The sequence below is a fragment of the Rattus rattus genome, chromosome X (genome assembly GCF_011064425.1).
Source record: "Rattus rattus isolate New Zealand chromosome X, Rrattus_CSIRO_v1, whole genome shotgun sequence".
In the NCBI taxonomy this organism is placed as follows: domain Eukaryota; kingdom Metazoa; phylum Chordata; class Mammalia; order Rodentia; family Muridae; genus Rattus; species Rattus rattus.
This window is the reverse complement of record NC_046172.1, coordinates 86,639,172-86,653,053: the sequence shown is the minus strand read 5'-3', so window position 1 is coordinate 86,653,053 and position 13,882 is coordinate 86,639,172. Positions and strand designations below refer to the sequence as shown.

The 13,882-nt window shown below is 37.8% G+C and overlaps 1 protein-coding gene across 1 annotated transcript in view; it reads right to left on the bottom strand.

The window, feature by feature from the left end:
- The window catches only part of Cenpi (centromere protein I), a 44,938-nt gene extending 38,476 nt beyond the window's left edge, over positions 1-6,462 (bottom strand). Inside the window, exon 1 of the mRNA XM_032889441.1 lies at positions 6,388-6,462. Coding sequence (XP_032745332.1) covers positions 6,388-6,462 — 75 coding nt within the window. The remainder of the gene's footprint in view (positions 1-6,387) is intronic.
- Between the last annotated feature and the right edge of the window lie 7,420 nt (positions 6,463-13,882).

The following is a 13,882-nucleotide window of genomic DNA, read 5'->3' as shown; positions in this document are numbered from 1 at the left end:
GGTTAGCTCACTCAGGATGATATTTTCCAGTTCCAACCATTTGCCTACGAATTTCATAAAGTCATTGTTTTTGATAGCTGAGTAATATTCCATTGTGTAGATGTACCACATTTTCTGTATCCATTCCTCTGTTGAAGGGCATCTGGGTTCTTTCCAGCTTCTGGCTATTATAAATAAGGCTGCGATGAACATAGTGGACATGTGTCTTTTTATATTTGGGCTCTTTTGAGTGTATCTTCCAGGAGCTGGATCACTGGGCAGTTCAATATCCCTAGCAGTCTGGCTTCCTAACAATGGAGGAGTGTTCCCCCTTTCTCCCACATCACTGATTTAAAGGACACGTGATGTATCGCCCTGACATTAACATATTTATATAATCAATATTGTCTTGGTGAATATTTTGGTTTCTAACTTCTTGTTTTTACATACTGTAGTGTAAAGAATATACTTCCATTTCTATTTACATAATTGAGTCTACTTAGAGATTAGTGAGCTTCTGTCGATCATTCTCTATTGATTACTTTATTTCATTTTTGAGATTATAATAGAATTCCAACATTTCTCCCTTCCCTTTCCTTCCTCTAATGCTTTCACTATACCCCTTCCCACTTTCCTTCAATTTCATAGCCTCGTTTTTCACTAATTGCTATTACAGGCACTTATTTTAACATCATCATTATGTGTTTAATAAACTCTGTTACATTCTAGTTTGTATAGTTCATGGCTAAAATATCTTCACTTTATTATGTTTGTAAATTAATATGTGCTAATTTTGCTCCATTATCTTTTTTCTTAAATTACATTGTATTAAGTATCAATTTTCATCTTGTATGTGACTGTCATGCATATATTCATTCATCCATTTATTTTTGACTATGTGTCTAGTGTCTTTACAAAGCAGCACATGTTTGGGCGGGTCACCTCTTAACTCACTGTCTGAATTTTCTTCTTCCATGCATCTGTATTCCCGCACTTAGAAAGAAAGTTGGGCTCTGCATAAGATCACCAATCTCCAAAGCTATCTTATATGCTTAGATAGTACACTTTTTGATACTAGATGTGCTGGCATAAAATACTTCTAAAATTACTTGACCAAATAATTGGTAGTTATAACAGTAAAGCTGAGCTATCATCAGACTTGGTGCTGTAGTAACTTCTTTTCAAGCAGGGCATGGTGACATACAACTGCAGTCTTATTACTAGGCAGGCAAAAGCAGTCAGATGCTTAGAGGTCACCCTAGGCTTTATAAAAAGTCTGGTGCCAGCATGAGATCCTCAATGTGACTGTGTTTCAAATAATTTAAACATAAACAAAATTAAAGTTAAATAACTCCTTTCCTACCCAGAAGAGAAAGTATAAAAGAAGTACATAAAGGTAGCATTTCCTCGGTTTCCTATCTTATCCCATCTTTTGATAGATTTCTATCATCCAATCAACCTTCTAACTTAGATCACATAGCTTAACTCCTGATTTTTACTTCTCCATTGAAAGACTCTTTATATAGAATACTGGTATACAGTACAGCAAGCTCTACTCCCATGAAACCATATGCTCTCCACTTCAGAGTCCAGATTTACTTTCCCCTGTGTCAATCTACAGCCTAGTGGAATCCCCTTGGATCTAAAATACATTTATACAAGCATTGAAAAGATATCGTCATTTATCTTTCCTGCTTTCTAATATAAGTAGGACAGTACTGTGCTTTATTATATTAACTATAAAATAAGTCCTTCACCACACCTTAGGACCTAGACCATAAGAAACTTTACATTTAGTCACTATTAAGACTGTTTTTTAAATATATATATATATATATATATGAAGAAAGAAATATATATATATATGAAGAAGAAAGATATATATATATACATATATATATATCTTTCTAATGCTATTTTACAATTTTTATGTATTTCTGGTACAGCTGAAAATGCCTTTGTCATTTCACCCTACAACTCCCTACATGGATTGATAAAAGGTTGTGAATATATAATAATGTAATAGTTGTATGAAATTTGGAATAGAATAGTAGAATGATTATGTGTAGGATGGAAGATACCATGGGAGAAATGGATTATACATTGAATTGTGATTTGTATAGATTGATTGGGTTTGGTAGTAATAGAAAAAATATGTCTATGCTATGCATGTGACCTTTAGTTTCTTTGAAATCCACAAAGGATGTGAGTATATGGAACATCATATTTCATAATAGAAACAGTGGTAAGGCTGTTGCTCAATGGTAGAACAATTGATTTGTAAGCATAAGGCTCCTGGTTCAATCTTCACTACTACACTCACAAAAAAAGATCATTTAAGAGAATTCCAATAATTGTAAAATACAGTACTACCACCCTGCAATAGTCAAGTCTTTCTGTTCCGGTCTAATAGGGAAGAATAGATCTAAGGAGTCTTCCGGTTGTTTATGAATGACTAATGATATTTTCCTTGTCCTTGTGGCATTTATCATCTCTGCCTCTATTCCAGATCTGCTCTATGCTCCACTGGCATCATCTGCTTCCATAACACCTCTGAAGTCAACCACCATGTGATAAGCTCATTTTTCTATCACATTTCAATAGTCATTTGTGGTATTATGTGTATAGCAGCACATTACTACGTAATAAACAGCAATGACCCTATGCTTTTGAGCTCTTAGTTTGACTCTAATGATAATTTGATCTACTGCGTATCAGAACTTGGCACTGCCACCCTGACCCTGAGCTTTTAGCACAGAAAACTTCCACGTGGGCTCTACCGAATCGCCTCATCTTCCTTATACAAACTATTGTGTTCCTGATTGAACAGATTACGTCAAAAATATAGTTTCATAATGATAGCTCCTTCTGGCTTATTCATCTGGATTCTTGTCTTTGTGCTAGAAGCACAAATCAATGTCAGCTTATCCAGTTATTATAGCTCAGATCATATCTGCAAGGCTTCACATAAGTAAATAAAATCCAAATAGGTCTGCTGTGCTAGACATCTAGACACCTGGACATAAATGATTACACACAGTATTAGACTCTCACTGTAGAACTACCACTACACTTCCATAGGTTTTTTAACTAACAGATAACAAGCCAGAGCAAAATGAGAGGAAACATGAAAAACATGTATAAATGACAGTGTTTTACAAATACAATCTATTAGTATTTGGTGCCTATTACCTGTAACTAAACTGAAAATGACTTTATATTTTTAGTTTTAAGCAAAAGCTAGAACATAGTATATATTATTAAAGTAGTATTACAGTTTACATGTATATAACTAGATAATTTCCTTTTTGTTGACAATGTAGACATAAGAATATACTCTCAGAGAACAAGATCAAGAAGTAGCAGTTGAAATTAAAATGATGAAGTCTCATATACTCAAAATGACTGCTATAAATGGAGACTACTCTCACAGTTCCTGTAGTAACATAATTAATATTCATGTGAAGATACAGTTTTATTTACAAATATCATGGTTTTCAGTATACTTTGTTTTAAACTGCTCCCATAAATGAAAATCACATTCACTACCACTGTAGAAATACACACTAATAATTATATGTAGATATAGTTAAAGTTTTCAATATTAATAAGTATATCAAGTAATTTGTCCTAAAGTACAGGCTTATAAAAGAAAATTACTTTCATAACCATTTGAGAGCTTAATTACTAATCAAACATTGATACTGTTTTAGTTTCAAATATTAGAGTTTATTGTGTGATACTTGAAAATAATTGACTCTAAAAACATTTATTTTCTACAATCCTTGAAAACCAAATGCTTAACATAAACCACAAAATGTTCACCATAACAATGCTTTCAAAGTCTGTTTACTAGAACATGAATTTGGAACAAAAATAAAAAATATGATTTGAATGCCAGCAATGCTTATATTCTATCCCAGAAAGACGCAGGAGTGTGTCAATAACATTCCCATTGGTCTAAAGCAGGAATGGCTGCCAGAGCCCTGACTCACAAGCAGCCTGTTGGCAAAATTTAGCTGAAAAGCCTGCAGTTGATTGTGCTCCAACAATAAACAGCCTATCATTACTGCCAATAAAAAGCACTAAGAAGGACGGAAGCATCCACATTTTGGTCTTCCTCCTTTAGCTTCATGTGGTTTGTGAATTATATCTTAGGTAATTTGAACTTTTGGGCTAATATCCACTTATGAGTGAGTGCATCCCATGTGTGTTATTTTGTGACTGGGTTACATAATTCAGAATGATATTTTCTAGTTCCATCCATTTGCCTAAGAATTTCATGAAGTCATTTTTCTTAATAGCTGAGTAGTACTCCATTGTGTAATGTACCACATTTTCTGTGTCCATTCCTCTGTTGAAGGACATCTGGGTTCTCTCCAGCTTCTAGTTATTATAAATATGGCTGCTATGAACATACTGGAGTATGTTTCCTTGTTATACATTGGAGCATCTTTTGGGTATATTCCCAGTAGTGGTGTAGCTGGGTCCTCAGGTAGTACTATGTCCAATTTTCTGAGGAAACTCCAGGCTGATTTCCAGAGTGGTTGTACCAGATTGCAATCCCACAAACAATGGAGGAGTATTCTTCTTTCTCCACATCCTCACCAGCATCTGTTGTCACCTGAGTTTTTTATCTTAGCCATTCTGACTGGTGTAAGGAGGAATCTCAGGGTTGTTTTGATTTGCATTTCCCTGATGACTAAGGATGTTGAACATTTCTTTAGGTGTTTCTCAGCCATTCAATATTCCTAAGTTTAGAATTCTTCGTTAAGCTCTTTAACCCATTTTTAATAGGGTTATTGGGTTCTCTTTAACCTATTTTCTTGAGTTCCTTAAATATATTGGATAGTAGCCCTCTATCAGATGTAGGATTGGTAAAGATCTTTTCCCAATATGTTGGTTGCCATTTTGTCATATTGACAATGTAGATGCTTCAGTCGTTTTTTTAGAAGGGGGAACAAAATACTCAAGGGAGGAAATTCTGAGATAAAATGCGGAGCAGAGACTGAATGAAAGGTCATCTAGAGACTGCCCCACCTGGGGATCCATCCCACATATAGACAACAAACCCAGACACTAAGGTGGATGCCAAAAAATGCTTGCAAACAGGAGCCTGAGAGGCTCTGCCAGAGCCTGACAAATACAGAGGTAGATACTCACAGACAAACACTGGACATAGAACAGGGTCCCCAATATAGGAGTTAGATAAAGTACTGAAGGAGCTGAAGGGGTTTGCAACCCTATAGGAAGAACAATAGCAACCAACCAGACCCTCCCAGAGCTCCTAGGGACTAAACCACCAAAAAAAGTGTACACGTGGGGGGACCCATGACTCCAGCCACATATGTAGCAGAGGATGGCCTTGTAGGACATCACTGGGAGGAAAGGCCCTTGGTCCTGTGAAGGCTCAATGCCCCAGTGTAAGAGAATGCCAGGGCAGGGAGGCAGGAAGGGGTGGGTAGGTAGGTAGGGGAGCAAGAACCAGGAGGAGGAGAAATGGTATAAGGAGGTTATAAACAGAGAAAGAGGATAACCTTTGAAATGTAAGTAAAAAATATCCAATAAAAATTAAAAAAGAAAAGTAGTATGATATAGAAAATTATTAAGACTATAGCATAATTCAGGTTAACCAAGCTATAATATGCATACATGACAATTTGTTTGTTCATTTCAGGTTTTTGTTCCTTTGAACAGGATCTCATGTCCCTGGTCTCAAACTCACTGTGTAGTCTAGGGTGGCCTTGATTTTCCTACCTCTGCTCTTCAAGTACTAAAATTCCAGGCTGTGCTACCCCATGCTCAACTAAACTATTCATTCATTCATTCATTCATTCATTCATTCATTCATCCTTTTTTATGTCCTGACTGCCATTTCTGCTCCCTCCCCTCCTCTCAGGCACACCTAAAACCTCCTGTCTTCTCAGAATTCCATCTCCTCCTTCTCCATTTCTCTCTAGAAAATGGCAAGCCTCCCATGGATATCAACCAAACATGGCATACCAAAGCTAGGTGAGGCAATACACTAGGAGTAAAGGGTCAACAAGTCAAAGATAGCAAACGGATAGAACTTGAAAAGATTATCCTGAATGAGAGCATCTGGATCCAGAGAGACAAACATGGTATATACTCACTTAAAGTCAATATTAGCAGTAAAGTAAAGGATAATCAGGCTACAGTGCACAGACCCAGAAAAGCAAAGTAACAGGGAGGGCCCAACCAGGATCATTTGAGTCTCACTGAGAAGGGAAATAGAACAGACATTGTGGGTAGACAAGAAAAAAAAAATGGATTGAAGGGGTGAGGATGGAAACAGGTGGGATGAAATGGGAAGGGGATGAACTGAAAGAATACTGAGAGAGACAACTCTACTGTAGGGCTCATCTCTTGGGTGAACTGGAAACCTACTGTGATGAAGCTCCCAGAATCTGCGAGGGTGATCCTAACTAAGGCAATGAGGGTTATGGAGCCTGAACTGGCCATCTCCCGTAACCAGCCAAGAAGTCTTGTCTCCAGCACCAATTCTGCCTATGTATTGGTAGACTTCCAGCCATGATTATAATGGACTGTACCTCTGAGCGAGTATCAGCCAGCCCCAACTAAATGCTTTCCTTTATAAGAGTTTCCTTGGTCTTGGTTTCTCTTCACAACAATGAAATCCTAAGACACCAATTCAGCCACAAAAACCTTCTTCCCACAATCTGTCCTACCTACAAGATGTCCTGATGTTAAAGGTGGCCCAGAAACTGTGAGAGTGGACAACCAGTGACCAGCTTGAGACCCATACCATCAGAAACAGTCCACCCCTGACACTGTCAAGAAGGGCCAAGAACTAGATGCTTTGGATAGCCAAAACTTAGGATAGAACTAAAACACAATGGGCAAAAAAAATCAGTAATGGGATGATTTCTGGCCATCCTCATGTGGAATTAATTTGATGGGTATTCAAAGGATGACTGTCGGTGTAGTCAATTTCTCTGATTTGAGGATGATAAACTTGTTTTGTGGATTATTTATGTTCTGCTCTTTCTCCAATGGTTTCCTTTGGCTAGCAGCCTTTGACCATTTCACTGTTCATTAGCACCCGCAAAGGATACCCGAAATCAGATGAGGTCCCACTACTCAATTATATTCCTCATTATCGGCTTCACAGAAGGACTCTGTCCAAGAGGCAGTTACAAATATCATGTAAAATCAGGTTTCTCAATTATCAGTAGATTTCATTTATCCTTGTTTCTTCTGTCCCTCGTGACCTTGCATAATCTGTACTTGGCTGAATATACAGATTTTTGTCTTGCCATATGGAGAAAGGAAAGTGAATCTTTAATAGAAAAATTAAAGATGCTAGCTTTCTTGTGTTTCTATTGAGAATTTTCTCCCCATTTTCCCTTTTATACAGCATTTGAGTCTCTGGGAATACTTAATAATTATCTGTTTAACTTACTACTGTAATTTGTTTTTTTTTTTAAAAAAAACTTGAAAGTAATCTTATGAACATGTGGGTATTTAGCTACATTTTTCAGATTTGAAAAGTTGCTTGTAAGGACTTTAAACACTTGATTTGGTCACTCATTGCTTATACTAACCTCTATCAGATTTATAGTCATGGAATGCCAGTAATAACATGCTATTGAAAGTTCTTCCTATGATGCATGAAAAAGGGTGGCCTCCATGGAAAGTATGACTTGTGCAATTTTATAGATATTTTCTTTATTGTCACCTTTGTTGCTGTGGATTTGCACATTTGTATTATAAAGCAGTACATATCTCTTTTAGAAATTCAGAGTAATCAAAATGTCCATAATTCTACTAGTGCTAAAGAATGACTATATTTTAGTATACACTTTAGAAACTTTCTGTTAATAGACAACCTCATGTTCCTCCAAGTAGGATTTTATCTATAAAACTGTCTTATCACTTTATATTTTTATTAAATTATTAATATACTTTTATATGTGCTTGTCTGTGTTTCTGTGTGTATGGACATGTACATGACAGAATGAGTATGTGGAGGTCAAATGATAACTTAGGGAGTCAGGTCTCTCATTCTAACCTGTGCATCATTGAACTTCACAGCAAGTACCTTTATCTTTTGAGCCATACTGCTAGCCCATGAAGTCAATAAATCAGATATATTTTTCGTGATTATGAATGTACTTTTAATAATGTTCTTGCTGACTACATCATATGAAAAGGTTATGCCAAGGACCAGCCTTTGGCTTGGAGAGGTTCTTGAGAGAATGGGGTGTTTAAGAGCAGTGAAAAAGTGACTCAAAGTCAAATCATGGGTTACAAACTGATGGCCTATGTTCTGCTCAAGACAGCTTTCCAGATTGTCTATGTTCTGATTTTTCTGGAGATGTCCAGACAGCTCTCTGCTTGAGACAGCTTTTTTGCAATTCTAAACACTCTCTGGATAGCTGAGCTCTTGCAGATCAAAATCAATTTTTTAATTTTACATATCAATGTAGTCATTACCACAGGTTCCCTTTTTGATTATCCCTCAAATCAGCATCCCGTGATCCCAGCCCCTTGATTGTTAGAGACAGCAAACATAATCACAGACAATTAAAATAGCTGAATGGGACCCTGCCCTTAAATGAACATTCTTACTGGCCCTAGACTTTAACTTCTCTATCTTAGACTGACCTTGAACTCAGGCATCCACAAGCCTTTGTAAGAACAAACAAAAAACCTTAGTGAGGTGGGGTTTTACCTTGTGATCATCACTCCCTAAATATCTATATCTCCTTCCTTACTATCTTTCTGACAAGCTGGCTCAAAGTACAGGTTCCTTTAGATCTGTGACACTCCTTATACAATTAATATTACACCCTTATATTTTGCATAGTTGAGAAATTGTAAATTTTCAAACTCACATTTTCAGCATTCTTCCCTACAGCCTTGGGGCCCTTTTCAGTTCCCCTTTACTATCCCTCCCCCCACTTCTATGAGCATGCTCCCCTCCCATGAACCCACTCCCCACCCACTGCCCTGGCATTCCCCCAGCACACTGGGGAAATGAGCCCGTACAGGACCACAGCATTCTACCATTTTGCTGAGACATAGCCACACCCTCAAATCCCAGACTCATGCTGTTACTGATTATCATGAGGTCACTAACCTTAACAGAAAGGGTATTCCTCAAAGGAAGAACATGAAAATATGTACACTATTATACATACAAGCCTTTAACCCAGAGCAACCGTCAACACTCTTGGAGACCCACACCCTACTGGCTCTGCTACAGGGGCAAGAAGCAATGTTATACTGTCCCTTACATGCCAAGCTAGAATCAGCATTCTTATATACTGTAGATGTAGATATTTTCTTGACTTATTTTTGTCATTATACCAAAGCCAGGGGCCTTAATATACTAAATAAATTTGTGTACTAATTTAACCAGAAGGGTGGTGAGATGGATTTTTTTTATTAACGGTATTTCTTTAGTACTACATTCTAAATGTTCCTTTCCATTTTCCGGAACCTTGTCCCTAACCCTCTCCTCCACTTCTATAAGATTGTTCCTCCCCATACTCCCCCATCTAGTACTTTTTATCTTTGGAGTATTTTTTAGATAGATAGTTTATGTATTTACATTTTAAATGCTATCCCCTTTTCAGTTTCCCCCTTTGCTATCCTCCTCCCCCCACTTCTATGAATATGTCCCCCCTCCCATGAACCCACTCCCACCTCACTGTCCTGGCATTCCCCTACACTGTGGAAATGAGCCTTTACAGAACCACAGGTTTATCCTCCTACTGATACCAGACAATGTCATCTTCTGCTACATATGTGGCTGGAGCCATGGATCCCTCCATGTGTACTCTTTGGTTGGTGGTTTATTCACTAGAAGCTCTGGAGGTTCTGGTTGGTCGATATTGATGTTCTTTCTATGGGTTTGCAAAAGCTCTTCAGCTCTTTCAATCCTTTAACTCCTTCACTGGGGGCCCCATGCTCAGTCCAATGGTTAACTGCAAGCATCTTCATCTGTATCCAGAAGGCTCTGGCACGATCCTCTCAGGAGACAACCATATCAGGCTCCTGTCAGCAAGCACTTTATGGCATCAATAATAGTGTCTAGGTTTGGGTTTGGTACCTGCATATGTGATGGAGATTTTTTTTATAAGTATTCAGATGTGTATTTAAATACTTTGCTTTACAAATGACAAATTATAATATTAGTGAGAATATATACATTTTCAATAACTGTTTTGTTTGACTTTTCAAGATAGGATTTCTCTGTGTAGCTCTGGCTGTTCTAACACTTGCTTTGTAGACCAGGTTGGCATCGAACACACACAGATACAGATGCCTCTGCCTCCCAAACACAAAAACTAAAGGTGTGTGCCACTGAGCCTAGCAAGATTATATGAATTTTAAAGGAATGAAAGCAGCAATACTTCCCTTAGGATCTAAAACGTCAGAGTTCTGTAGGGCTTCCTGTATAGTTCACATGACGTCTCCTTCTTTAGGTTAGGAGGTACTATTTACTAATTCATATTTGAATATATTACTTGTGCCATCTAAGTTGAGATATTCTTTGCTCTTCTGTCTCTCTTATGTAGGTTCCTTTATCTTCTCATTGTCCTGGATTTCTGGATATTTTTGGGTTGAGTTTTTTAGTTTTCTTGTTTTCTTTGATCATTGTGTAGAATATTTCTATGGTATCTTCTGCCTAAATTCTCTCTTCTCTTATATTCTGTTAGTGATACTTACATATGACTCTTAGTCTATTTTGATTTTCTATCTCCAGTTGGTCTCTCTTTGTGATTTCATTATTGTTTTATTTCCATTTTGATCCTGAATAGCTTTGTTCAATTCCTTCCACCTATTTGGTTGTGTTTTCCTATAATTCTTTAAGGGATTGTTTTTGTTTCCTCTTTAAGGGCTTTCTATTTCTTTACCTGTGTTCTCCTGTATTTCTTTAAGTGAATCATTTGTGTCCTTCTTAAAGTTTTCTATCATCATCATCATGAGATGCGACTTTAAATCCAAATCTTGCTTTTCCAATGTGTTGGGATATCCAAGACTTGCTGTGCTGGGGGAACTGGGTTCTGATAAGGCCAAGTAGTCTTGGTTTCTGTTGCTTATGTTCTTGTGCTTGCCTCTCACCATCTGGTTGTTTCTGGTGTTAGTTATTCTTGCTGCTTCCGACTGGAGCTTCCCCTCCGATGGGCCTATGAGCCTCTGGTCTTAGGAGTGAGAGCACTCCTGGGAGACCAACTCTCTCTGGGCATATTTTGGGTATGGAGGACAGCCTTAGCTCTGGGTGCAGATAGAGCCCAGAAGTGATCTAAAACTTAGGAAACAGTGAACCTTTCTCAAGGATCTCCAGTCCACATATCCACATCCTAACTATCAAGTGCTCTTTAAAAATTTTATTTGTTTATTTTTATAATCTACTAAGTGCTGCCTATGTAGATATCAATGAGTGACCACTTACTAGAATATGGTCAATCTACTAAGACCACAAACCTAGAGAACACATTCTCCCTTGCTCATTAGCCATCAAATGTCAATGGGTCTATATTAGCTATGGGTGAGGACATCTGCCTCTGCTACAATCATGCCACAATACCTGAGCAAGCTTGCTCCAACATGTAACAGGGGTCTTATGCTGCTCAGATTTCCTGGTATTAACAGTCTTATCATATCCAGAAGTAACTTTTAAGTCCTTGACCTCCTGCTTCATATCTCCTTCCCATTTCTAAAATGTCCCATGAGTACTAAGGGATGGATGTCTTGAAACTACTCTCCATATATTATTTTCTTCACACTTTGACCAGGTATAAATATCTGTACTATGCACCATCCACTGAACAAAGATACTTCCCCAATGAGGACTAAGAGTTACACTAATCTCCAGGTAAAGTGCATATTTTTAGAAGACAATTTGATGTTAGGGCATTTAATCTTTATAGTTTACTGATATCTATCAGTTTAAGAAGACATGTTCCAATATATCTGGTCTATTTTTATTATAAAATTGAATCACTACCTGAATTTATTTTAATGTGCTTAAATAACCTGCAGTAAAGTATTATTTCTTTGGTCTGTATTCTGAATATTCTATGAATTATATTCAATTATTAGATGTTACATAAAAGAAAGATACTAAAGCTCTATGTCTATATTTTACAGGCAAGACCAGCAAGAATGGCTCAACAGATAAGTGATTACCACATAAGCCTGATGACCAGAGTTTACTCCCTAGAACCCAAATAAAGACAGAAAAAGAGAATTGACTCCACAAAGTTTTCCTTTCACCTCCATACTCACATCATACTACATCCCTCTCTCTCTCTCTCTCTCTTTCTCTCTCTCTCTCTCTCTCTCTCTCTCACACACACACACACACACACACAACACAAACACACACACACCATACATTCATATAATAATGAAAAATACTTTTCCATAATTTTTGATACCTTAGACAGTTACATTTTTTTTCGAGTGGTTAACTATTTTTTTTATTATTATTATTAACTTGAGTATTTCTTATATACATTTCGAGTGTTATTCCCTTTCCCGGTTTCCAGGCAAACATCCCCCCCCCCTCCCTTCCTTATGGGTGTTCCCCTCCATCCTCCCCCCTTGCTGCCCTCTCCCCAACAGTCTAGTTCACTGGGGTTCAGTCTTAGCAGGACCAGGGCTTCCCCTTCCCTGGTGCTCTTACTAGGATATTCATTGCTGCTACCCTATGGAGGTCAGAGTCCAGGGTCAGTCCATGTATAGTCTTTGGGTAGTGGCTTAGTCCTAAAGCTCTGTTTGGTTGGCATTGCTGTACATATGGGGTCTCGATCCTTCAAGCTCTTCCAGTTCTTTCTCCTGATTCCTTCAACAGGGGGTCCTGTTCTCAGCTCAGTGGTTTCCTAGCATATGCCTCTGTATTTTGCTGTATTCTGGCTGTGTCTCTCAGGAGCGATATGCGTATTCACATTTTGATCATCCGTCGAGTTTCATTTGTTCTAGGCATCTAGGTAATTCAAGCATTGGGCTATTAGCCACTTTATCAATGAGTACATACCATGTATGTGTCTTTCTGTGATTGGGTTAGCTCACTCAGATGATATTTTCCAGTTCCTCCATTTGCCCTGAAATTTCATAAAGTCATTGTTTTATAGCTGAGTAATATTCATTGTGTAGATGTACCACATTTCTGTATCCATTCCTCTGTTGAAGGGGCATCTGGGTTTCTTTCCAGCTTCTGGCTATTATAAATAAGGCTGCGATGAACATAGTGGAGCACGTGTCTTTTTTATATGTTGGGGCATCTTTTGGGTATATGCCCAGGAGAGGTATAGCTGGATCCTCAGGCAGTTCAATGTCCAATTTTCTGAGGAACCTCCAGACTGATTTCCAGAATGGTTGTACCAGTCTGCAATCCCACCAACAATGGAGGAGTGTTCCCCTTTCTCCACATCCTCGCCAGCATTTGCTGTCACCTGCGTTTTGATCTTAGCCATTCTCACTGGTGTGAGGTGAAATCTCAGGGTTGTTTTGATTTGCATTTCCCTTTTGACTAAAGATGTTGAACATTTCTTTAGGTGTTTCTCAGCCATTCGGCATTCCTCAGCTGTGAATTGTTTGTTTAGCTCTGAACCCCATTTTTAATAGGGTTATTTGTCTCCCTGCGGTCTAACTTCTTGAGTTCTTTGTATATTTTGGATATAAGCCCTCTATCTGTTGTAGGATTGGTAAAGATCTTTTCCCAATCTGTTGGTTGCCGTTTAGACAGTTACATTTATGTTTATACATATTTTCTAAAACTCCCATGTAACGTTTTATACTCTAATTGTTCAAATGTACAGAGCAACAAAAGTGACAATAGAGCTACGTGTTTCATGATTCAGGAAAATACAAAAGTAATTACAGAAACAAATAGTAATTTCCAAGC